The sequence below is a fragment of the Meles meles genome, chromosome 18, assembly GCF_922984935.1.
Source record: "Meles meles chromosome 18, mMelMel3.1 paternal haplotype, whole genome shotgun sequence".
Lineage (NCBI taxonomy): Eukaryota > Metazoa > Chordata > Mammalia > Carnivora > Mustelidae > Meles > Meles meles.
The window spans coordinates 59,730,275-59,755,841 of NC_060083.1; the positions used below are offsets into that span (position 1 = coordinate 59,730,275).

Genomic DNA, 25,567 nt, shown 5'->3' on the forward strand with positions numbered 1-25,567 from the left:
CAGGTGCCCCTCCATCAATCCATCCTTAAAAAGAGAGACAGACGTCTCCTGTCTCCTGCCTTGGAGAACTTAGAAATTAAGGTAGGCAAACATAAGCAAATGTGGCAACCTCCCCTCGTAAGGTCCCCTTGAACTTCCTGCGCCACCCCAGTCTCGGCGAGGGACAATCTGTGGACCCAGCAGATAAATGACTGTAGCTGAAGCAACCGCCGGTCTTCGTTTTCTTCCGAGGTCAGAGCTCCCTCCCCGCGCTCCTTACTGTCCCCGGGGGCGGAAACCATCTTACCCCCAGCTCCACAGTCGCGCTGAGGATGCGACCGCCCCCGAGCGGCGGTTGCTTGGACTACATTTCCCATGAGCTGTTTCTCAACATCGCGAGAGCTCTCGCGAGATGGCCGAAAAGACGTTTGCGCAGGTGCGGCTCCACCTTCTTTTCCTGGGGCAGGCCGCGCGGCCAGGAGGCATGGCGGCTTCTGTCTGGAAAGAACGGGACGAGCAGTCTCGGGCCTTTGGCTGGGGTAAGGCTGTGGAGGTGGGAAAGCGAGGTCTTCGTTGAGCCGGCGCTAGTTCATTCGACTACCTTTCCTTAGAGGCGGAATGGGGACGATAACCGGTCTCCTTCCTAGGGCGGCTGGGAGGCTTGGGTCGAGTACTAGGCCGGAAGACGCTTCCCGAGCCGCGCGTGTGGACGGAGAGCGCTGAGGCCCTTCTCTGGAGCCAGAGGGCCCCTCCTGGGCCGGGCAGAGCTGCTTCCAGCCTGTGCAGCCCCGTGCGTCGCACAACCACCGTGTGCCCCGCGGGTCTCCGAGGCCGGCCCACGGGGCAGGCTGCGGGGGGCGGCGGTTCTTAATTCACGTCCAGGGTTAGCGGCCAAATCAGGCCCCTCGCGGAGCGCCTGGAGTACGCCCTAACCCGTAGTTTTGCTTAATCCTGTAGACAGTGGTGGATGGGACTGTGGGTTTTGGAAAGCCACGACTCTGCAGTCCCCCTAAAAAGCTCATTTTTTTCCTTCCCCACAGGCTTTTCTTGGGCGTCTGCGGAGACCGTGAGCGCCAGACCTGCAGGCTGAAGCTTAAAAGTAACATGGATCCCTGAAGTGGGTAAGTACGGGGCCCGGCAGGACCTGCGCGGTCACCGCACGCGAGGAAGTCCAGGTGGTGGGAGGGCCTGCCTCTCCCTTTCTTCCGCTTTTAAGTTCAGTTTTAGGAGCACGTGGACGCATGAGTCTAGTTAGGGTGAGGAAAAGGGACCCAGAATCCGGAAAGGAGCAGGGTCTGTGCCAGGGTGATTTGGGGCCACTAGGTGTCGCTGTGTGGAATCAGGAGGGTCACTGCACCCCGGGGGGGGGGGGGCGAATCGGGAAAGGGTTCTGGTTGGCCTGGGTTTAGAGCATTTGTGGATGATTTAAAGTTACCCTTGTCCGAAAGGACGTCTTTTGTGAGAAGTTCTGGTGCCTCGAGGCTCAGCTTTTTATTTTTATTTATTTATTTTTTTAACAAGTTTGGGTACCTCAATTTCTTTTTTTTTTCTTTTTTTTTTAAGATTTTGTTTATTTATTTGACAGACACAGGGAGAGAGGGAACACAAGCAGGGGGAGTGGAAGAGGGAGAAGCAGGCTTCCCATGGAGCAGGGAGCCCGATGCCGGGCTCGATCCCAAGACCCTGGGATCATGACCCAAGTCCAAGGTAGACACTTAACGACTGAGCCACCCAGGTGTCCCCAAAGCTCAGCTTTTTAAATACCGATCTTGAGAATGACACCTTCACATCACTTGTGTGAGAATGAAGTGTGTTACCCACATTTCCCTTAGAGATGAAAAGTGTTGACTGTAGACTTTGAAAAAAGTCACGTGAAAACCATCTTAAGATGTTGAGTGTAAGGATTTTTTTCACGAAGATTCTATAAATGGGAAGGTTTCTTGGTTTTGTTTTAAATAAGCTCTTTGGCAGAATTGCAGCGATTAGGGTGCGTTTAGTGTCTGTCAGATTTCAGGGATGTGAGCCTCCCAGAACGGTTCCTGCCCAGATAAGGGAAGGAGTGTGAACCCTGCTAGCCTCCTTGCCAGGCAGTCTCCCAAACAATATTTGTTACAACAGTCTTTTTTGTTTTAAGATTTTATTTATTTATTTGGATGTGAGGGCGATCTGGCTGCGACATCTGTCACCCCATTGATCGCCAGGGTTGATTCGGCTGATCTGGCTGGCTAGGCGGGTGTCTCCTTCCTCCCTCACCGCTCCATGTGCGTCCCTCCCGAAGCTGCGCGCTCGGTCGAAGAGGACGACCTTCCCCGAGAGGACCGTTCTTCGGTCAAGGGTATACGAGTAGCTGCGCTCCCCTGCTAGAACCTCCAAACAAGCTCTCAAGATTTTATTTATTTATTTGACAGAGATCACAAGTAGGCAGAGAGACAGATGGAGAGAGAAGGGGGGAAACAGGCTTTGTGCCTAGCAGGGAGCCCGACGAGGGCCTCGATCCCAGGACCTCAGGATGATGACCTGAGCTGAAGGCAGAGGCCCAACCCACTGAGCCACCCAGGCGCCCCTGTTACAACAATCTTAAGTGGAGTAGATATTTTCCTCCTTTGCTAGTGAGTAAACAAACTGAGGCTTAGAGTTCTACAGGTGTTTCTTGTTTTTTAAAGAACCATAAACATTTTGTGGGTGTGCTGTTGCATTTTTCAGTTTCATGGAGAAATGATTGATTGACGATTAGCCCAGGTGTTCTCCACTAGGGTGGAGTGTGCAGATGGGTGCCACTAAGTATCCTGCAATGCGTGACAGCCCCCACCACAAAGAACTATCCACCCAGAATGTCAGAGCTGAGGCCGAAACTTTGTATTAGATGAACTTGAGAGCTCTGGGCTCCAGTCCCAGCCTGTTACCAAATAACCCCACCGGAGCCTTATTTCCTTGTAGAATAGGGTTATTGTTTTCCAGATCTGGCTATACATCTAAGGCTGGAGAAGTACACCTCCAGCCATGGTTGAGAATGCCCCTGGAGCGAGGCCCAAGAATTGTGTGGCCGCCCCAAGAGCAGTCATACAGGAACAATTAGATGATCTGATCCACTTTTAGCTCGGGGAATTTTTATTACAGCGAGATTACAGCGCTGGCTATTTATAAGTAGCTCTTGGGGCAGATCTATAATCCTCTACTTAAAAAAAAAACTGATCTAGCTCTGTGGATCATGTTTATGCAGAGGAGAATGAAGGAGAAAATGACCTTGTGTGGCGGTGCCTCCTGGTAGCAGGTGCCTTTGTGCAGCTGGCCTTCAGAGGGATGTCCCGAAGGAGTGACTGCGCTTTTTTTTTTTTTAAGATTTTTACTTATTTGACAGAGATCACAAGTAGGCAGAGAGGCAGGCAGAGAAAGAGGGGGAAGCAGGCTCCCCGCTGAGCCGAGAGCCTGATGCTGGGCTCAATCCCAGGACCCTGAGATCATGACCTGAGCTGAAGGCTTAACCCAGTGAGCCACCCAGGCGCCCCAGTAACCGCACATTTTGTTGACAGTGGAATATACACCCCTCTGAGTATACACACTCTGCGGTCAGGCACTTCGTGTGGGTGGACTTTGTCTTTGAAAGGGCAGGAAGTGTCAGTGAGGTCCGGGATGCTGGGTACGTCTAGCCGCTGGGTATCAGCAGTTTTTACCTTTGAAGGAAAGTTCTTTTAATGAAGTAGACAAGATTGAGAATTCTTACGAGGGAAATAAAGCAGAATTTTGCAAGGACAAAGTGGCCTGCGTGTGCCAGAAGGGTCAGCCCTGTGGGCTGGTGGATTGGTGGGAGCTGAGTCCATGATGATCTGAAGTTATCCCTGTCTGAAGGCAAAGAAAGGCCTTCCTGTGGAATATGGATGTCTGAAACTCAGTTCCCAAGTTCACCTTATGGGAAATTTAGGCCAGATTTGAAAGTGAGCGGCTTGAGAATTACTTGTGTATATCTTGAGTAGATTTTTCTTTTGCAATTTCTCCTTGGCAGGTACAGCCCCAGCCTTGGTTTCCGAGGCTGAGAAGGATCCTGCAGAGGCAGATGGTGGCCGAGTCCACTGCCCTGGGCCGGAAGCCGAGACTTTTGTTTGTAAGTAGAGCCCTTCCAAATAGACTTGGATGGGAGGTTGGTTTGCTGCTCCTGCCCCGGGTTTAGGATTGTGCGGGGGGCAGGGAGATTTTAACATGGGTTTGCTCTTTGGCTGGATGTCTGCAGTGTGTGAAACAGAACGGAGCTGCTTTGCCTGAACTAAGTGAAAGGACCCCTCCCCTGTTGCCCGTAGTCTCCGTTTCCACCTTCCGTGTTCCTAGGAAGCCCCACGAGCCTGTGATGGTTAGTTATCCCTGTCCGAACATCTCGACTGAGGGGAAACTGTCTATTCTGAGGCGTCGGGGTTTGGCTCTTTGCTCTTAAAGGTTCAGGCTTGATCAGGAATCAGCCTGAATGGACTCCAGAGGGAATTGTTACCTCGCTGAGACCCCAGTGGCGTGCGTCATCCCTCTGCAACTTGAAAACCAATAGTGTGGCTGCCCTGTCAGGCTCTGGGCCCTTGATCAGTGGTCCTCAGGGAACAGGCTCTGAGAGGGGGCAGACATGGGCAAGTAGCCCAGTTTCGGGTCATGCTCTTACTGTGGAATCAAAGAGTGCTTGTCCCATATTTCAAGGAAATGAATGCACTTTTTGAAACCGACGGGAATGTCAGAAGTCTGCCAGCTGTAGCAGGACTGGGACCTCCCTTGGCACCACATTGTGACATTCGGGAAAGAAGGGCTGCCGTGGCACCAGCAGAGCTATTTGGTTTCCAGGGGCTTCGTTCACACCACCAGGAAGCTCTCCTAGGGTTAGCTTGGATCATTTCTGGACAACGTCGTGGCCATGGCGCTGCTCCTGGCGTGGCCCAGGGCTGAGTGGGCTGACGTGTGACCACGAAAGTAGCCCAGTGTACTGGGCGGGGTGGTTGTCTGGCTTTGTTCCCATTTAAGTGCCAGGCTTGGAGTGGGCAGATGGCCTTTTTTTGTTGAAATTGGGAGGTATGTATGGGCTTTTGTATTTAAGGTCAGATAATTGTTCAGTCACCAAGGAAGCTAGATTTGGCGTGGGGTTTAATAAGCCTGAAGACTGGCCCCAGCAGTTTACAGCCTGTAAGTAAAACAAGAGTAAAAGGACGTGGTAGGGAGTCGGGAAGTCAGCTTCTTGCATTATCGTTGATGCAGAGATTTGACTGCTCTGTGGGACTCATGTAGACCTTCAGGTTTGACTTGAAAAGTTTTACCTCCAGAAAAGGGTTGAATGAGACTCTCCAGTGTTTCTTGGTGGTTCTCCCCTCGCGCCTCAGCTGGTGAGGGCAGCCTGCTCCGAAGCGGTCTGTGCCCGATGTTTCATCTCTAAATCTGGCTTTTGGTTTTGAGGCCTGTACTTGGCTGGCCCGTCATGCGACTCTCCTTTGGTCTTGCAGGTTCTTTCCTCCGCGACGCCAGGTGGAGCCGTGCTGAATCTGTTGCGAACTGTACATGCCCATAAACAGGCCCCAGAGGGAGAACAATTGGATTCTTTGGATTTTCTCTTCAAAAAGGAACCACATAATGAGTGATAGTTTACCCTGAAAAATATCTGGCACATAATGCAAGTACCTAGTTCAAATTACAGAATGCCACATCTGAGCCGATCTGGGTGTGAGTGGCGTACTGGCAAGAAGGCAGCGATTGTGAACGGAGAATGAAGTGTACGTGCTGTGTTTTGGGGGAGTCTGAGGGGAAGCAGGTGTTTGGCCTAGAAAGGTTTCTCAGGGTGGATTTCTTGTGAAGTTAATGTATCTTGGGCTTAAGTTTTGAAGCATAAATAAAAGTTTTTAAAAATGTGTTTCACTTTTCATGTTGAGAACCTCATAAAGGGATTTTATTCTGTGACTCAGCAAACGCATTCTTACATAAATGAAGGTTTCTTTCACCGAATAGTTTTTTTTTTTTTTTTTTTTTTTAAGAGGGGCAGAGGGAGAGAAAGAAGCAGACTCCATGCTCACTGGGGGGTTCGATCTCCTAACCCTGAGATCACCAGCTGAACCTCCCATAGAGTCAGATGCTTCTGGGCTCTGGGCTCTGGGCTCAGCGGGAGTCTAATTCCTCTCCCTGACTGGGACACTTCCCCAACTGAGCCACCACGGTTCCCCAAGTTCCACAGGATGCAATCAGATGTTTTACAAGTTTCCCACTAAATTGGTTTTCTGCACCCACAAATGTAACATTAGCATTTCTCAAATCTAATGATTGACACAGATTCTGATAACTACAGATGTGAGTGGAATAGGGACAAATGAAATGTCCTGGATACAAGGAGTTCAGTCCTGACTTAGGGCAACTGGATTTCTTCACAGTAACGGTCACTATCAGATGGCAGAACGGACTCACAATACCATGTTTCCCACGTTTGACATTTTTCTTCCTGGACCAGTAATTCTATCCAGAGAAACATACTTGGGACACTGCTGTCCTTGAGACTAAGGGACGGTTCGATGTTGCCAAGCTAAAGAGGAGGTGGCCGCCTGCTTGCTACTCTCCTCCAGTCTAAGCTGCTCGGCAGCCCCAGGAAGCGGTTTCAAGTAGCTGCCTCGGTCACGAAAGCCTGGGTCTTTGATCACATACTTTGAATTTCTAAAGTAGAATTTTGATTCTGCTGACAGTTACCCTCTTGTGAACGCTGATAGGATCTACCTTCCAAAACCACGGAGCCAGAGGCCACGGAGTCCTAGGCCTTGGTGAATTAGCCAGTGGTGGTCAGTGCCACCTCGGGAAGGCTCTTGTCGGTGCAGCCAGTGCAGCGGGTCAGACTGGAGCTACTTAGTCATGAGGCCAGTAAATCCCAGGGCTTACGGGCTACATGGAAGTGACTTGGTTAGTTGAGACTTAACCCTTCCAAAGGAAACCCCCCGTGCTCTGTCTAAAATGAAACTGCCTGTCAGATGAGTCCGGATTTACCAAAGCCGCGATGTGAGGCAGAGGGTTCTTTACCTGATCTTCAGTGGCCAGTGGTAATTGATCCAGTGGGACTTCCTCAGGTGGGCAACCCTCTGTGCACTTGACCCCTGTCAAATTACCAGGGCTGGCCCACGGTTCTTGAATTTCCTGAGTGATCTGCCTGCTAAACACTCCGGTGTGCCACCCCAGCCCCCTCCCCAACACACAGAAAAGACGCAAGGCTCATCCTGTCATTTATGCAAGTACCTAGTTCAAATTACATTCTGCCTTTTGCGCTCCCGCTCCATCATGGGGCGGAAGGAAAGTGGTCATGTCCTCGGGTGGTGTAGGCATGTCTTGGAGTCGGACGTCTGGAGTTGCTGGGAGGCTGGACGAGCTCGTGGGAGGGTCTGGCTGGCAAAGCGTGTGAGCCTGCACTTGGTCGGTGAATGTCGAAGTCGCTGCGCCCGCATCGTCAAGCTCCTAGCGACGGCTGGCTTTGACAGCCTCTGCTCTGGTGTTTGCCCTTCGCTGCTGAGGGTCCCAGTCTCACATCACATTGCCTTCAGTTTTCAAACATCCAGCAGAGTGGTCTTCTCCCTTCGCCCAAGGTCGGGATATCTGTCTCCAACCTCGAGGGGAGTCTCCTTGGAGAAACCAAGAACAAGATGGGGTGTCCCGCAGTGAACAGGCTTCAAAGACAGTCACAGGTCCAGCTCTTATGTTCTCTAGAGATGAAGGGGTTGGTGGAGGGGAGCTGGAGCCCTTCTCAGAGGCTGAAAAAACTGGGGGCCGCCTAGGCCACCTGAGAGGCCGGTGAGGGGGCCCACGGGCCCACAGCTCTGCGAGAACAAAGGGCTTGGGTACTTCAGGGTCAGCGCTGGTACAGTCGAAGGATGCCGGCCTTGTGCAGTTTCTTCCACAGGGTGGCTTCCAGGGACAGGTCGTGGTTCACGTAGAATATGAGTGGCTTCTTCATTCGCTCGAAATAGTGGTCCGAAAATTTCCAGTAATTGCTCGTGATGAATCCATAGGCACTAACCTGGACAAGGATAGTCACTGAATCAGCATTAGCAGAGCTCTTGCAGACAGATTTGTGAAGTGACATGAATTGGGAAAGGCACATCCCCCCCCCCCCCCCTCAGATGCCGTGTGGAAGACACAGGCGAACAGCAGTCGGAGCTCGCGCTAACACAGGCCTCGTGCTCTTGCACACAACACGTTCTCTCGGCCTCGGGGTAACCTCAGGTGTTCTCCCCATTTCACAAATGGGGCAGCGCTCAGGGGTAACCAGCCATGTCCTCAGTCACGAGCTAGTGAGTGGCCAGGCTGGGCTTCAAAGTCAGGCCTGTGATTCGTGATCAAAGCCATGATCTCCATTGTTAAGTGTGAGGTGGAGACAAGTCCACGAGTACTCTTTCTAAAGGGAACGCAGTCGGGGGACTGCTGCTTTAAAAAAACAAAACAAAACTGGGAAAAGGAAGAGGACAGCGTCGTGGGGTGGCCCTTGGCCTCCGGCTTTTGTGCTGGCCTTAGTGGGGGTCACTGCCCTTCTTTGAAAACGGCTCCTCCGCCTCTGCTGGGCTCATGTGGGCGGCACTGGGAACGTCTCAGGCAGTGATTTCAGAGGCTGTGTGAAGGCTAAACCTGCTGCCCAGCTCAGTTCTAGAATGTTCTCCCAAAAGGACGTCCTTATCCACTCCTGTTGCAATTTTGCTTTCACAAGAACAGTTTGGTAACATGCGCCTTAAATACCACAGGGGTGAAGGACAGAGGTCCCCGGGCGGGCGGCTGCTGGAGGAAGGCGAGGCCCAGCACCTGTCCTGGGAAGGTCCCTGCCAAGCCCGCGTGGAGGCAGCTGGGGAGTGGCACTCCCTCCCGCCCCTTCCGGACACCCACTTTTGCTCCTGCCCTGGAGAATCCCTTCCCCACAGGGGCAAATCCCTTCCCCAAGGGGACAGGGGCGGGGCCAGTCCCAGGCCCCCTGGGGGTGACAGGCCTCCTGCAGGGCTTGTCAGGTCAGATTAGGTTCCAGCCACTCCTGCCCCCAGCTGCTGTGGGCTCCTCAAAGGGAAGGCCTCTTACCTGGTCACAGGTGTGCAAAGCCGTCAGCAGCATGAGGGCCCCAGTACTGGGCATATATAGGTCTCCAAAATTTGTGTTGATCAACTTTGATTTCAAAAACCTGGAGAGGAGAAGCGGCATCAAAACTTAAGAAAGAGGTGTAGGTTTCAGTGGATGGTTGTGCCCCTACGCTTTCCAGCTACCCGTTGAGATGGGCTGGAGAACCGTTCAGAATTTCCTGGCTCTTCCCCCTTTAGGAGAAAACCCAAACGAAGCAAATGCAAACGTCTGGGTAACAGAATCAGGTGAGAAGAGGAGCAGGCCTGGGCAGAACCACAGGTATAATCCTTCCCTCTCCCGCTCTGGAAGCGGGAACCCAGCCTGCATCCCCTTTCCTCTCCGCGACCCCTTGCCTTCACCCCTGGGCTAAGTAACCACAGTGGCTAGGGGACGGGCGGCCCGTTGATCTAGCCTGCAACCTGTGTTTCTTTCTCTCCCCAGACTTCAGCCCAGGAGGAGTCCCTTATGAGGCGCATGAGCAGGGCACCCGGGTCCTGGGCCCGGAGTCACTGGTGAGAGACGTGTGCACACACTCTCAGAATCCAAGTGAAGCCACACTATCGTGGCCACCCCACATTCGCATCTAAGCTTTGCCAGACAAACCACCTAGCCTCCTGGAGAGCCTGTTTCTTCCCCTCGAGTGCGGGCTCCCGTCGGCCTACCCAGAGCCACGCTCGCCACCCTCCCCCTGCTCTGGAGCGGGCCAGCAGGGGGCTACAGCAGGGCTTCTCAGCCCCGGCGCTATTGATGGCCCAGTAATTCTTGGTTACAAGGGCCTTAGGGGCCTTCTGTGTACGGTATCCCCGTCTCTGCTCGCCAGTGGCGCTTACCTAGTGACCACCAGAACGGCTCCAGAGAGGACCACGTGACACCGCCCCCCACCATTAGAGCCGCTGGTAGGGGAGAGGGCGGGAAGGAGGGGTGAGAGCAGGCTGTTATTCCCGGGTTCCTCCCTGTGGTCGCCTTGGAATGCCTGCGTTTGGGCCCAGAACACGTTGGCTGTCCCTGTAGGTTACTGTCCAGGGTTGGTGAGCAGGGGGATGGGAGGGGGAGCTGTTCTCCTGGTCCCCCCCACCCCCCCGACACCTACCTCTCCCTCAGGTAGCTGATGAAGTCTGGATGTAGAAGCTTGAATTTCCGGGCAGAGGCTTCCGGTCCGAAGTAGGTCTGAGGCCTAGGACCCACGAAAGAAGTGGACAGAGCGGCCCGGGCCGTCGTAGGGCAGGTTGGGGAGGGGGGGCAGGGGAAAGGCGCTGGGCCTGCGGCGGTGCGTGCGGTGCGGGCGGGGCTGGGCGTAGTAGCGGGAGAAGGGGGTGTAGAAGGTGGCAGGCAGCACCGTGGGCACCACGTGTGGCTTCCCGCTCACCAGCACCTCCGTGGGGGGGGTGTAGGTGAGCGAGGAGGGGGGCGTGAACAGGGATGGAGGGGTCGGGTAGGAGCAGTTGACCCGGGGGTGGTGGGGTGGGGGTGGGAGCAGGGGGAAGTAGAGAGAGTCAGGGAGAGGAGGGGGCTCCCTTGCTGGGCAGGGGAAGGAGCAGGGGAAGCACTGGTTCTGGGGCAGGGGTGCCGTGGGGGGCTGGAAGAAGGGGGGCTCCTTCAGGAAGCGGGGCACGTAGGGGGCGATGTAGGAGGGGATGCCCCGAATGGGCCCGATGTAGGAGGCTGAGGCGGCAGGGCTGCGGGCAGGGGACCGGGGGATCGGCACGGGGGGAGTTTGGGAAGAGTTTCGGGAGAGGGATTTCAAGCCCGACTGGGAAGGAGATTTGGAGGTGGGTGGGGTGGGGTTTTGGGAAGACCCTCGGGGCACATGTTGGATATGAGGGCTGGGGCTTAGGGATGAAGCCCGGGAGGAGGGCTGTGAGGCAGTTGGGGTGACAGGGTGAGAGGGGGGCCGGGAGGAAGACCCCCGGGTGGGGGACGGAGAAGGGGCTGAACCACCAGAGCTGGAGTAGGCCTGCTGGCTGGAAGGGACGATGTGGTTGGACCGGGACTGGGAGGGGGACTGGGTAGGGGACGGATTGGGGGTATGGGAGGGGGAGCTCATTGGTGTTGGGGAGGCTTACGACCACCCGATCGATGTCTCTGAGCCAGCCCCCCCAAGGGCCCAGTCCCCCCCGTGTCACAAAGCCCACCCTCATGACCAGATGCCGTGTCAGGAGTGATTGTTGGATCGTCATGTGGGGGGGTGGGTTGCAGGTGGGCCAGAGTAAGCGGGCCTGGCCTTTGAGGGCTTAATCCCTAAGGACCTCAGAATCTCCTCTTTCGGGGGTGGGCGGCCTGGTCCGGGAGCACTAGGATAGGAAGGCTGGTCTTTGTGGCCACAGAGGTGGCTTGGATACCTAAGGACTCGACTTTGGGACGAGAAATTGTCTCAGCACCACAGGGGGAAGGTCCAGCTGAGGCCAGGACAGGGTTCAAAGGATCTAGACACTGGCCTGCTGCCCAGGAAGGTGCGGGAGAAAAGACAGAGTGCCCTTTGTTCTCTCTTTGCTGGACTCTGGGCCCATGTCACCTGCTCTCCTGTTCATGGGCACAGTTCTGGGAGGGCGCCCATCAGGACGAGAGGCATGGATACCAGCCCCCCCACTTCACTTCCAGACACCGTGTGCTCAGCCGGCCAGCAATCAGGAGCGGACAGGCACGGCCCGTGCTGCCGGCGGGGGGGCTGTGTGTGTTAGGGGCAGCAGCCCTTCGGGGCTACAGCTGGCCTCCTTAGGTGGGCTCCTGAGGACCGGGAGGGCTACCTGGGCTCCTCTGAGGGGGGAGGGAAAAAAGCATAATTCCCCAATAGTCTGTTGAGTTCTTGGGGATTTTCTTGCTGTCCTCACCCACTTTCCCACCCTGACGGTGGGCCCAGCACTGCCACACCCCCCACGGGCTTGGCCGCTCACCTGTCGCCTTTATCAGGGCCCTCGGGGACATCCACACCCAGAATGGCCGATCTCAGCATCACATAGTCCCGGATGTCAGAGGGGATGAAGATGTAGTGCAGGTCCTGTCGGGGCGACAGAGACACCGATCTAGTCCCCCCAGCCCCCGAACAGGACCACGCCCTGCTCAACCCGCCACCCGGTCCTGCCACCCGTCCTGATGGGAGAATTTCTGCTCTCTGCCTGGAACCCCCACTCTCCCTGCTCCCTCTCCTGGTTTCAGTACATGCTCACAAATCTTGGGGCCTGCTGCAAATGGTGCAGCTTACTTGCCATCCCCTTGAGTGACTAATGGATAGAACGAAGCCGAAGGGATGGTGTGTGACCTTGGAGACGAGGCCATAAAAGGCACCGCAGCTTCCTTGTTCCCGCGACCCCTCACGCTGGGTAAAGTGAGCTGCCACGACCTGAGGACACTCTAGTGGCCTCGAGAGGCGCCACCTTGACTGTGGCCTCCGTCAAGCCTTCAAGTGCCCGTAGCCCCCGTGGATCCTGGCAAACACCCAGATCCTGAGCTAAGACCATCCTGCTGAGCTGTTCCCGAATTCCCGACCCCCTGAAACTGTAAGATAATAAATGTATGTTGTTTAAAGCTACTCCTAAGTCTGGGGTGATGTTAACACCATGGTAGCTCATGCAAGTAGTGTGGCCAGAAACGTGCTCTTTTTTGTTTTGTCATGAGCTTGGAGAGGTCCTGCTGTGGCTAGGACACTCCTGAATTTCGTCCTTAGAGGAGGAAGCTTCTCGAAACTCAGCTCGGTCCTATCTAGCACCAGAAGGCCCTTATCCTGGGATCTTCCCCCTTTATGTGGCACCCAGACGGCTCCTGAAAGGAAGAGCCGTGTTTCCGCAACTGCGTGTGCCCAGAAGCTGGAGGCGGTCGGCGGCCTCGGATTCCGGCTCCCCTGCTCCCTGGCTGGGCACGCAGCCCCGCGCCTTTGAACCTCAGCCTCCCTCACAGGCTGCTGTGGGATCAGGAAGGCCACTCGGGGAAATGGGAGACAAGCCCTAGAGCTCATGAGGTCAGGGGGGCCTGGAGGTAGCCGATTTTTTCAGTGGCCGCATCCCAGGCACCCAGGATCCTGGCACAGGCCAGGACTGGGGCCACTCTGGCTCGCCACACAGAGGGCGCTCTGGGAACAGTGGCACTGACCGCCCGCGACAGTGGCAGGCCCATCCGAAGCCTCACCTGGCCTTGTGGCACGGAGGTGAAGCCGAAATTCCAGTAGGAGATGAGGGAGTTCTTCATTGTGTTCACAGTGAAACCGTAGAAGGAGGTCTTGGTGCCCACATCCTTCTCGAAGCCTTTGATCACGGCACCATTGAGTCTGGTCCAGACAGAGGCCCATCAGCCTCCCAATGGTCACACCATGCTGTGCTCGGACTTCGGCACCTGTCCCCAGGCCTCTGTGCAGACCATGTCCCTTGCCCAGGGAGGCACCAGGGCTAGAGGCCCGACCCACCCAGCCCATCCCCATTCCACCCAGCCCATCCCCATTCCTCCAGACCTCAAGGAAATGGGCACATCTGGCCCTGGCGGCTCCCTCCCCACCGGCTCGCGGCACCCACACTCCCACCTCCAGGGTCTGTCCCCCTGTAAGCCTTTGTCCGGGCCCGCCTGCCCATTCCGGGGCTGCCCCGGCCCATGGCCCTCCCCGAGGAGGCTCCCCCAGGGGCCGGGTGGGGACTAGCTCCATTTCCCGCTCCTCCTCACCTCCTGCGCCCCATACCTGAACACGTAGTCATGGGCGTCGATGTTCAGCCCCTGGCGGGAGCCGTTCAAAATGCCTCCATTCCCCACCACAGCACACCGAATGCACTTGGAGAGCGGCTTCCCGGAGGCGGCGTACAGCCTGGAGCTCTCGGAGCCATTCAGGAGGCTCAGGGTGGAGTTGATGGCTGTGGGTGCCGGACAAAGCAGGGCGCCATGGGGCAGGGTGCTGTCCCATGGGGCGGGGCTGTCCCGAGACTATTTCTGGCGCCACCTGCCAGAGGCCTGATGCCAGCCCTAACCAAGGCCCGGAGGGCGGGCTGGGGTGGGGGGCGGAGAGCACAATGTCAGTGGGGCCTTTGGGCTGAACCCGGGGGGAGGCGGAGAGAGGACTCGTCTGTACCCTCGGTCACCTCAAGAACCTGAATCACTGGTCCTCTCAAGACTGAATGTTCCACAGTAAAATAATCAGGCACGTGGGGGTGGGGTCTCTGGGCGGTTTCCCACTGCGGATACCACCGGCGGCTGTTCTTGACCACCTGTGGACACTGGTCCCAGGAGCTGCACCCTCCCTGACCCCTGGTGCTTATGGGGGCTGGTGAGTATGGCAGGTGTCACACAGCGGGAGGGGGCGGGGGAGGGGTCCGAGCCCAGAGACCTCGCTGGGAGCAGAGGGGCAGGGTGGGGGTCCCTGTGAGGGCAGGGTCAGCACGTGGCCCCAAAGGAGGAGGAAGGGATTCTCTGGGGTCAGAGGGCTGGGTTACCTTGGCGGGAGAGCCCCTGCCAGCCATAGGGGGCTTTACGCTGGCTCAGCCTGTCCCAGAGCTCCTGAGTGAAGAGCGCCCCCGAGAGCAGTACTGGAATGGAGAGATCGAACAGGGTGCGGAAGCGGGGGTGCTTCTGGATGGCCCGATAAAGTGGGTGTTGGCAGTGCGGGCTCTGTGGGGCGGGGGGCAAGAGCTCCATTAGCTGGGGGCTGTGGCCGGTGGGAACCTTTCTAGGAGGCTGCAGACCCCTGCAGGATGGTTGGGGGGGGGGGGGAAGACCTGCTCTTCCCCTCCGGACTTGGTCCACCAAACCTGCCCGCTGAGCTGGCTTGGGGCACAGCAGCGTGGTGGGGGTCAGCTTTCTGGATTTACCCAAGCCCAGCTCTCTCTCTCTCTCCTGGATGCCACCCTATCCAGGGCCCGAAGGCTCTGGCCTCCTACTTCCTCAGTTCACACCATGAAAACTGGGGGGCATCTTCCCACCAAATGTGTAAGACCTGCCGGCCCTTTGATGGAGGAATTCCAGCCTGGGCTTTGGAATCCGTCAGTCTGGACCCAAATCCTAGCTCTGGCCATCCTCACCTGCCTGCAACCCCTAATGTCTGAATCCCTCACTGCCTCAGCCTGGCTGGGGCTCCCCTTCTGACTGAAGGGGGCTCTTTGCTAGGCCGCTGGTTTGACCAGGGCAGGAAAGAGCTGTACAGGAAGTTCTGCTATAACGTTACCTACGGATGACTAGAAACCAGCGCACTATGCAAAACGGGTGCCGTCAAAACCACAGGGCTTTGGGGCCAATGGGATCAGGGGCACAACACTCAAAGCTTGGTCCATGATGGTTGACTGGACAAACGAGGGGCCTATCAAAGCTGGAGGCCCAGGCTCACTCACCCCGTGGTTAAGATCTGCCACGTTCTACTGAACACGTGGCCCTTGGCCTTGGAGGAGACTTGATGTTTGCTTGTGCGAGTGGGCATCAGGAAGATGGGAGCTCGAGAGTTATTGGGGAGTAGTGGAAAGGGGGTTAGAACCCTGAAGTGCTTATCTGACGGGCACATGTGTGTGCACTTTGGTATTCTCCGTGGCTCCCTCGGGTTGGGCGTGAGTCTCTGCATTTACTCTTCGTGTTCGCAATGACAGAGTCACCCAGAGGCAAACACAAAGTTTGTGTTATGCTCAAATTGTTTCCTAAGATACCAATCTTGCTGGAACAAATTCATATTTTCAAAGCAGGCATTCTAACAGAACTGACTACTAATTTCACTACCTTTCAGTTCATCTCTGGGGTGTTTTCCAGGGCCTTCTTTATAAGAGAGGCCAGGAGAAAACTCTTCAGTCTTTGGATTGGGAAAGGCTGTGCTCCAGCTGGGCAGCTGGCTTGCTATTAGCTCATGGACACAGTGGCAGATTTCCTTCTTCCCCGTGGCCACCAGGAAGCTCAGAGCCAGATCTATGGCCTATCCCTTATACCTTGTGGCCCATTTTCCATGCAGTTATCTACATGACATTGTTTGATTCTTCTATCTTTATTCTGCCATTTCTTCATTTTATTCTATATTTTTGCCTTGTTATATGTATCCGAAAGCCACCTGGAATCCTTTTTTATCTTTTTTTTTCTAAACCCGGTTCAGATATGTACGCATCAAGCGGCTCAAGGTGCACAGGGCTTTAGGAAACTTAAAGACGACCCATAAGCTCCCATAAGATGCTTGAGGCTTCTCTTTGGCCTTGCACACCAAGGGTCCACCCCGCCTCTGTTCTCAAGACGGCGACCCCCCTCACCTGCCCAGGACAACTTACTCCGTCTCTGTACAGCTCAGCTGTCGCTATGTTCTATATGCAGTGAAATCTTTTCTCTCCCAAGGCCTCAGCTAACAAGTCCCAGGTTGGTGTCTTGGGCATGAACACAACTTTTAAACCTGAATGAGCTAGGACCTGACCTCTCTGCCTCACTGTGTCCATCCGTAAAAGCTACACGAGAGGGGTACCGTGTGGCTTTTGCGTGAGAATGTGGGTGAAGTGCTCGAGGCAACACGATTCATGATAGAGCAGGGCCTAGAAGGTTCTCAACCCCGTGGGCAAGCATGGAGCATCTTTCCAAGGTTTGCTTGTCTACCCCATGGAGAGCCGTTTAAAAACTGTGTGAATTTCATAGCAAGAAGGTATTTTATAGTAAGAAGGTGCCTGGCTGGCTCAGTCTGTAGAACATGTGACTCCTCTTATCCCAGGGTTGTGAGTTCAAGCCCTGCTGTGAGTGCAAAGAGTACTTAAAAATAAAATCTTTAAAAAAAAAAAAAAGGCATTTTGAGTAGAATGTCAAATTCACAGGCCTTTTAAAGATAAATTACGAGGCTTCCCAAGAGCTCCTCTCCTGGCTACACCCTTTCTCTGCTCCTGGGGTATAGGGAACCCTGGTGGCCAGGTCTGGCTGGCCACTCAGCTCAAAGCTTCATGTTTATGGGGTCCAGAGAGCTGCCCCCTCAGCAGTCTCACGAGAACATTCTCGTTTGCTCTTGTTTGTCCCCACCTCCCCCCTAACTTGAAGACGCTCGAAACTGCCAGGAGAGTCGGCCATTGTACCTTTCTCGGTCCAGTGTTTGATGCCTTGTGTCCAAAGAATGCTCGAGATGATGTGGCATTCCTGGGGGAGAAGCAGAAGTAAAGCAGGGCTCAGACCTGTCCCTCGGAACCTTCTGTCTGATTCTTAGCCCTGGGGGCTGGTAAAGCCTGTCAAAATCAAAGATGGCATTCCTTTGGTCTTGCCATGCCCTGACTTTTGCCCATGTCTCCCTCTTTAAGAACAAAAATATAGTCACATTAGGGGTGCCTGGGTGGCTCATTGGTTAAGCGTCTGCCTTTAGCTCAGGTCATGGTCCCAGGGTCTTGGGATCGAGCCCCACATCGGGCTGTCTCCTTCTCCCTCTGCCTGCTTCTCCTACTTGTGCTCTATGTCAAATAAATAAAATCTTTTAAAAATATATATATTGTCACATTAGTATATTTTGCTCAGCTCTCTAAACCCAGAAATCCAAGAAATCCCATGGCAAGTGGCAAAAATGTAGAGTTTACAGAACTGTGAGATCTGGTTCAAGGATGAAAACATACACTAGGCGAGCTTGCCAGACCCCTTCCACCATCTGAGGGAGCTCCCTGCCAAGGCCCCAGAGACAGACCATTGGTCTCAGATGATGTGTTCCCCCTTCTCCTTGGGATCGGTCATCCTGGCTCCTGCCCTGTGGCTCCCCGTAGAAGACACGGGTCTGAAGGCTCACTCCCTAGGTTTATACCCCACGGTCTAGGGAAGTTACTTCTCGCAGCCTCGGTGTCTACATCTGGGCAACAGATATAATCAAGTGATTCCTTATCATTATTAATTATATCACATCTCCAGGGAGCCTGGGTGGCTCAGTCGTTAAGCTCTGCCTTTGGCTCAGGTCATGATCCCGGGGTCCTGGGATCGAGCCCCACATCCCTGCCGAGCAGGGAGCCTGCTTCTTCCTCTCCCACCCCCACTTGTGTTCTCTCTCTCTCTCTCTCTCTCTCTCGGTCAAATAAATAAAATTAAAAAAAATCATATCACATCTCCAGTTGTTGGAAGGGTTCACACAGAGACTCGGTATTATCTCATACAAAAAGTGTCCTCTAAATGGCAGCTATTGTTACCTAAAGGAGGAAGGGAAAGGACCTTGTTATGACAACCTCTACGACTGACCGACCGTGTCCCTTCAGGAGGGAGGGAAGGGGCCAATGTTACCCAGGCGACCCCTGCATCGGGGGAGACGGCAAAGAGAGAAGAAGGAATAGGGGCCTTTGTCTACTCCAAAGGGTGTCGGGCTTCTTTGTACTCCTGTCTCCCCCGGCCCCCACAGCCACAAGGAAGCAGGTGGGGAGGGCTTTGGATCACCAGGCTGTTTGCAAGGAAACAGAGGCCTCTTGTTCCTTGCTTCGGACCTGCTGAGCCAGCTGGGCCACAAGGGAGCCCATGACCTGCCTCACTTCAGGTTTCCGTGGAACCCCACAGAGCAGACGGGGAAGGACAGGGATGGTCCCTTCCCCCATCTCTCCCTTTCCCTCTCCGATGGCCACCTGCCCCCCAACACCCCGTAGTTCCTCTCCTCAGTACAACAGAACCGCCTCTCAAGAGGAACCGGGACCCCAGGACACAGCCTCAGGGGAGGTGACGATTCCTAGGGAGCTTCTGAAAAACACCAGCGCACAGGGCCTCACCCCTGCAGTTCTGATCTGACGGGTCTAGGCCTCCTCGCCAGGTGATTGGTGATTCTCGTGGGAGCCGGGCTTGAGAACCAGAGGAGGGAGCTGCTGGCCAGGGCAGCTTGGAGACCCGAGGGATAGAGTTGCGGGGGAGGGGCTGGGGAGCCCCCCGAACCCAGTTCTGTTTTGCTGCCCTGAACACCCCAGTCTCAGGGAGGCCTGCTTATCTCCAGAACCCCGCTCCGTGCTCAGTGACTTCTCCCAGCCCTCCTTCTTAGGAATTCAAGGGCTTCTAGACACACCTTCTAGATGAGCCGGGAAGAAGAGGGCAAGGGAGCCAGGCCCCCCCTATGCGCCTCCCGCAGGTTTCACTGGCCCTGAGAACTAAGGACCTTGTACGGTTGTCCTCCCCTACCCTGGGGGTAAGCTCCAAGACCCCCAGTGGATGCTGCGACCGTGGACAGTACGGAACTCCACACACGCTATGTTTTTTCCTCTACGTGCAAAGGAATGCTGAAGTTTACTTTATCAATGAGGCACAGTAAGAGAAAAACAATTGATAAAATAGGACGATCATAACACTGTAACGTGAACGTGGTCTCTGTCAATATCTGACTCTGTGAATATCACCCTTCCTGCACCGGTGGGAGATGACAAAATCGGAGGGGGAGGGAAGTGATGGCCGCGCTGTGACTTCCCATTACTTCAGGCTCCTACTGACCTGTCTGTGGGGGTGGGGTGGGGGGGGAGGCTGATCTGCTCCCAGACCTGGCATGACGGGGGCGGGGGGGGGGGGGGAGTGACTGACACAGAGGAAAAGCCAAACTGCGTATAAGGAGGGAGCCCGGCGGTGCATTTCCCACAAAACAAAGTCTACTCAATTTGGATCGTACTCTTAGGAATTCTAGGCCCCTGGATGTCCTTTCTTTTACAAAATAATGTTGACAAGAGACACTGTCAGATAACTGGGGCGTCCTATATCTATCCTCACCACCACCACCCCACCCTTAAAAAGGATTTTTTTTTCTTTTTAAAAATTATTACTTTTTCCTCTTTTATTTATTTATTTGACAGACAGAGATCACAAGTAGGCAGAGAGGCAGGCAGAGTGAGAGAGGGACGGAAGCAGGCTCCCCGCTGAGCAGAGAGCCCAATGCTGGGCTCGATCCCAGGACCCTGAGGTCATGACCTGAGCCGAAGGCAGAGGCTTAACCCACTGAGCCACCCAGGTGCCCCAAAATTATTATTATGTTTTAAAGATTTTATTTATTCTGGCGCCTGGGTGGCTCAGTCGGTTGGGTGTCTGCCTTTGGCTTGGGTGGTGATCTCTGGGTCCTGGGATAGAGCCCCATGTTGGACTCCCTGCTCGGCGGGGAGTCTGTTTCTCCCTCTCCCTCTGCTCCTCCCCCTGCTTATACTCTCTGTCTCTGTGTCAAATATATAAATAAAATATGTAAGGGGGGAAAAAGATTTTACCTGTTTATTTGACAGAGAGAGACACAGTGAGAGAGGAACACAAGCCAAAGGGAGTGGGAGAAGCAGGCTTCCAGCCAAGCAGAGAGCCTGATACAGGGCTCGATCCCACAACCTTGGGATCATGACCTGATCCAAACACAGAAGCTTAACGACTGAGGCACCCAGGCACCCCTCTTTTTTTTTTTTTTTTTAAACACGAGTCTAGATATCCAAATGCCTGGAAACCCCTGACCCAGATTCTTCTGCCATGGGTAAATTCCTGGGCTGGCTTCTGCTGTCTGGCCTGCAATGAGAGCCCTCAGGTGTGGAAAGACCAGGTCCCAAGGCACCCCAGTCCCTTCCCAAGCTCTCCAGGTGGCCCGGCATCTGCTTTCCCACCCCAGGGCCGGGGTCACCCAGCCTGCTGCCTGCTGCTCCAGACCCAGCCGCTCCCCACCCACCCTCTGGGGTACTCAATACCCACCCCCTACAGCGGGACCCTCCTGGCCAGCCCCTGGGGTTCAGCCAAATCACAAACATTAGGGGAACAGCAAGAAAACGGACAAGTTCCTGGCTGGTATTAGCTTTTTAAAAGATAAAAGACCTTTCAAAACTTCGTGGAGGCATAGTGGGTGTCCCACACCCTCATATTTGAAGTTTATTAGATACTTTCAAAGGATGTTGAAATGGGTTTTAAAACATCTTTATGTAAAATTCACAAAGGATTCTTTCTTAAACCACACCTTCCACCTCCCAGGCCCTTGCCTTCTGCAACTCCTGACTACGCCCAGGTGTAGTGGCTGCCGGTCCCCGCGGCGGGAACCGCTCTGTTCCCGAGCCACTGGGCTCCTAAGGACTTGCAGGTGTTCTCGTTCTGCTTTGCAACTTCAGATGCCTTCGGACCGCGTTTCCTGGGAACAGATAACTAACTTGCCTTTCATCCCCTCGTTTTGGTGCGGAGCGCGCAGGTGGGGAGGCTCTTGGAAGGGAGAGCCCGGCCTCGCGGGTGGGCGAGCTTGTGGGGGGTCTTTGCCCCCCCCCCCCCCAATCCAGACTCCCGCACAGCTCGATTCACCTCCCGGACGGAAAACCAAATTCTTCCGGGGCTTCCTCAGTAACTGGACCATCACCTACCGACGCAGGCTCGGAGCTTCGTCCTCGCGGGGCACACACGCAAGGAAGGTGCGCGCTGGGCTAGCGGGAGGGAGGGGAGCCAGGAGGCGGGCGGGGGTGGGGGCTTGGACGGAGCCGGGATCGGCCCCCGGTTCTCCGGAGAGCGAGCAGACGGCGCTTTATCAAAATAAACGGAGCGAACGGCGCGCGGGCCAAAGCCGCGACCCCGCGCCGGGAGGGCGCAGACGGAACCGGGCGTCTTGGGTCCCTCCCCCAAAAGTAGAGTCAGAGAAATGTGACGTTAGCGAGGGACGGTTCTTCACAAAAACGGGGCTGTTTTGTCCGACCCCGACGACCCAGCCAGATCTGGACAAAGTGTTTGGAATCCCGGCCGGAGGGATGAACCCACGAGGCTCCGCGGAGCGAGTAGTCAGTGCGCAAAGGGGCGAGATTCCCCTCGGGCCCCGGCAGAGGCTGTGGGGCCCGGGAAGCGCAGGTTGGTGGCCCCGGTGGAGGCTTTGGGGACAAAGGGCCGCGGCCCGAGTCCCCGCCGCGAGCCACCCCAGGGCGTCCCCCGCGCCACCCCCCCACCCCCTGGTCGGACGGCGCCGCAGCCCCTACCTGGCTCCGGACCGGGGTCCCGGGTACGGCCCCACTGCCGAGGAGTACAGAGTGAAGAGGATCCCCGAGCAGGCAGCCGCGAGCAGGAGCAGCAGCCAGAAGAGCTGGCCGCGCCGGAGCCCCATGCAGCCCCGGCCCGCGGGCGCCCCGTCCGCCGCCGTCCCGGGCCGAGGGGAGAGGCCCGGGCGGGCCGGGCCGGCCTCCCGGAGGCGGCCGCCCAGCCCCACCGGCCCTGCCCTCCTCCAGCCCCCGCGGCGCCTCCCCGCCCAGCAGCTCTCCTCCTGCCCGGGCTCGCCGCACCCTCGGGGGGTGCGTTGGCGGGTCCCGGGGGCGGGCGTGTCGCCCCCTCCCCCACCGGCTGGCGGAGCTGCTCGCGCCGCTCCCGCGCTGTCCTCGTTCCCGGGCACTTGGGCTGCGGGCACCTGCGCGAGCCGGGGTTTGGCCCGGGCGTTGTCCGGCCGCGGTCAAGAGCAGGCGCGCGGGCCGGGGGGCCGGCGAGGGGGGCGGGGCGCGGGGAGACGCCGCCACCTGCCGGGTGGGCCGCGCACTGCTGGCTCCCGGCCTGCGCCCGCGGCTTCCGCACGCCTTACGCCCCGCAAGCCGCGGCGGGGGTGCTCCCCTCGGAGGGACCCTCGGGACCTGTCGGTCCCGCCCTGGCACCACGGCCCCGTCCAGAAGTGAGGGAGAAAGGAGGGGCCGGAGAGGATGGAGGAGCCGACCCTGGGTCGGAGGTGGAAGGGACAGGGGAGGCAGGGCTCCCGCAGGCGTAGTGACCGTCCCGGGCCGCCGGGACCCTCAGTCACGTGGCATTCCGTTTCCAAACCCCGGCCAGCCCGGAGCTCTCGGCGGCAGAGAGACGGCCTGAAACGTCCCGCAGGGCCTCTGGTGTCACCAGATGGGGCGTCACCTGGAAGGGCAGGGCAGCTCTGCCCCCCTCCCCCCGCCCCCCAAACCCGGCTCTCGAAGAGCCCTCCACGGGCGCGAGCGGCAGGTGGGACGGTGTATTCGCCAGCAGACAGCATCCAGGGTCTTCTTCGCCTTCCAAAGCCTGTGAGAGCCCCCAGCCCTCAGCTGTCTGGAATTCAAGGATGAGAGGCGCCCGTCCCTTCCAGGAACGTTCTGCCCTCACCTGTTCTCCACCTGTGCGAGCAAGTCTGGGCGAAGCAACAGGTTTCCGTCCTCTGCAAGACTTCCCGGGAAACTGGGGCCGGCGCCCGGGCTGTCATGGGTCATTCAGGCTCAGCTCTTTCACCTCGCCTTATGGGGGCCAAGTCAGGGTCACAGGCAGGCACCACAAGGGGACAGTTGTTCCCTTCATTGCTACCGCCTTGACAGGCACGACTCAGAATCAATGGTTTCATGTCTTTCATTTCCATCTTTGTGGTTTTTTTAAAAAATATTTTATTTATTTGACAGAGAGAAATCACATCTAGGCAGAGAGGCAGGCAGAGAGAGGGAGGAAGCAGGCTCCCCGCAGAGCAGAGAGCTCAATGTGGGGCTCGATCCCAGGACCCCGGGATCATGACCTGATCCCAGGACCCCGGGATCATGACCTGAGCCGAAGGCAGAGGCTTTAACCCACTGAGCCACCCAGGCGCCCCCCATCTTTGTGGGTTTTAGTCATCAAAATCCCTGTAGATGTTACTTATCCCTTGATCAGCACCTTATCCCCTTCAGTGGTTAATAAAACACGAGACCCTCTTTCTGAGCCTGCACATCCCATGCCCACTCTTGCTCTCTCTAAATGCCTCTCCTACCTCATGGAGAAAGGGAATCCTATTAATTTCTCCTTCTTCTCCCTCTCCTTCTGCTTCTGCTTCTTCTTTTCAGACTTACTGAGACTTGTTTTGTGGCCTAATGGGTGATCTTTCCTGGAGAATGTTCCATGTGCATTTGAAGAGAATGTGTATTCCACTGTTCTGGGTGGAATGTTCTGTATATATCCGGTAGGGCCATCAGGTCTAAAGTGTCATTCAATGCCAACTATTCATTTCCTCAACTTTGCATCATTAAACCTATACACTTGGCCACGGCCCAGCCCAGCCTCCACCCGTTTGGACTCCAGCTCAAGATGTGTGTGTGCTGGGGGGGCGGGGGGGGCTTCTGTCCTCCTGTGTGGGAGTTGGCCCCCCACCACCTGTGTTAATGACTCGAGTCTACTTTCATTGCCTTTAATACCCCACTCAGACCAAGGCCTCCCATCCGTTCCCCCTGCGTTCTCATTCTTCGTCTTCTACAGCCTTATCCAGCCTCCATCTCTCTGGCCCTGTGCGCCTCCCAGCGTGTCAGCCCCGAAGCTTTCTTTCGTGTCCAGGCAGGAGAAGCTTATGACCCCTGGGGGTCCTCCTCCGAGCTACCCTTTCATGATAACCCCGATTCCCCTGTTCCTGGCTTTCTGCCCAGCAAAACCCTCACCTGGATTCACGCTCTGAGATCTGCTGCCCACGCCCTGGCCTGGCTAACAGCTGCTGCGAGTATCATTCAGCTTCAGCCGGGCTTTCTACACCTGCTGTTTTCCAGATCTTGGTTAGCTCCAGCTGCCCTCCTGTACTTCTCCGGCTAGGGGAAGTCCGTGTGTCTCTGTGGTTACCTGCTGCACACCTGACAGTGTCCCCTCCTGGCCCCCCGTTGACGCCACCAAGGGGGAGAGCAGATGTTTTCCATTCTAACGCTGCTACATCTGCCTCTGAATTTGAACTTGACAGTGTCCTCGTGGTTACTTCAGGTCTTTGTCCGTTAAAGCCAGTATCTGGCCACAGTCACAGGCAGTTCCTGCTGCCGCCCGCCGCCTTTTTCCAGTGTGAGAGCGGAGTCCTGCTTTCCTGCTGCTTTGCTCGTCTCACATGTCTTTGTTGGAAACTGAACACTTTAAGTAATATATTGTAACAACTCTGGGTACTGGGCCCCTCACTCCCCATCTCAGGCCCGTTCTCTGCTTGTTTAATGACTGGCTGGCTTATTTTAGTGAAGCCTCCCACCCCCGAGTTCCGTGAAATGTTAAACCTTTGATGTTGCCCTGCAGGAAAGTGTGGTTTGGGATGTACGTCACCCTAGGTTGGCAGCGACTTGGCCTGGGCTCGCTATACCTCTTTCCCTGACCATATCCAGCTGTTCAGCTCCCTTAATTGCTAGCTGTTGCTCTATGGTTTATAATAATGTCCCGGGACAGAAATGGCTTGATAAGACTCCTGCTCCTCTGCAGGAATGGCACCTGAAGTTAGGGTCTCTACTAGCTGTCGCTTTCCCTGGTTCTCTCCTGCAAACAAGCTGGCTCACATTTGAACCTGTATCTCCATCAAATCTACCAATCCGCTCCCAGTTCCCTCTCACCACAACCACCACTGTTTTCGGGAGCACCCTTAGGCTTGAACTTCTCCACTCTCTTTGCAAATAAAGTCAATTCCTTTGGGAAGAGATTAGGACCTATGTAGGGTATAGCCCACTTCTGTCCCCCCGCCACATCTCTGAGCCGGGGCTCTGGAACTGGGGTGGGGACCATGGTGTGCTTCTCTCTGAGTGAGACATTTCGGTGTTGAGCACGTGAAGGATGGGAGGCAGCTTGCCTCTCCTGGCGTGAAACCACTGCCTTAACGAGCCAGGGCAGGGACGACCACGCTCAACGTGACATCACACTCCGCACAGAGTCTCCATTCCGTGAGTGGGAGCTGAACGGAAGAAGGGAGTCCCCACCTCTTGGC

General features: G+C 55.9%; 2 protein-coding genes, 1 long non-coding RNA gene and 1 other non-coding gene across 4 annotated transcripts; 2 read left to right on the forward strand and 2 right to left on the reverse strand.

The window, feature by feature from the left end:
* Window positions 1-420: 420 nt before the first annotated feature.
* LOC123929914 lies at window positions 421-5,848 on the forward strand. Its single transcript, XR_006815985.1, has 4 exons — window positions 421-518; window positions 1,020-1,100; window positions 3,980-4,078; window positions 5,445-5,848. It is a non-coding gene; the product is annotated as an uncharacterized LOC123929914 (long non-coding RNA).
* LOC123930353 lies at window positions 3,788-3,869 on the forward strand. The gene has a single exon (XR_006816066.1). It is a non-coding gene; the product is annotated as a small nucleolar RNA R38 (small nucleolar RNA).
* ST6GALNAC2 (ST6 N-acetylgalactosaminide alpha-2,6-sialyltransferase 2) lies at window positions 5,445-22,286 on the reverse strand. Its single transcript, XM_045986065.1, has 9 exons — window positions 21,870-22,286; window positions 17,049-17,109; window positions 14,469-14,643; window positions 13,724-13,892; window positions 13,183-13,321; window positions 11,955-12,058; window positions 10,154-10,237; window positions 9,025-9,124; window positions 5,445-7,981 (listed from the first exon to the last, which is right to left on the reverse strand). The coding sequence occupies exons 1-9, from the start codon at window positions 21,992-21,994 to the stop codon at window positions 7,814-7,816; spliced, it is 1,125 nt and encodes a 374-aa protein (XP_045842021.1). The 5' UTR covers window positions 21,995-22,286; the 3' UTR covers window positions 5,445-7,813.
* On the reverse strand, window positions 10,238-11,941 carry LOC123929912 (leucine-rich repeat extensin-like protein 5). Its single transcript, XM_045986066.1, has one exon. The coding sequence runs from the start codon at window positions 11,105-11,107 to the stop codon at window positions 10,238-10,240; it is 870 nt and encodes a 289-aa protein (XP_045842022.1). The 5' UTR covers window positions 11,108-11,941.
* Window positions 22,287-25,567: the final 3,281 nt, after the last annotated feature.

Bases quoted from the DNA above. Each gene is read 5' to 3' on its own strand.
- LOC123929912 (XM_045986066.1), bottom strand. From the start codon at position 11,107: ATGAGCTCCCCCTCCCATACCCCCAATCCGTCCCCTACCCAGTCCCCC.
- ST6GALNAC2 (XM_045986065.1), bottom strand. From the start codon at position 21,994: ATGGGGCTCCGGCGCGGCCAGCTCTTCTGGCTGCTGCTCCTGCTCGCG. The intron at 13,893-14,468 runs GTAACCCAGCCC...CGGCACCCACAG, and splicing joins GCAGGGGCTCTCCCGCCAAG to CCATCAACTCCACCCTGAGC. The intron at 13,322-13,723 runs GTATGGGGCGCA...TGTCTGGACCAG, and splicing joins GCCCATGACTACGTGTTCAG to ACTCAATGGTGCCGTGATCA.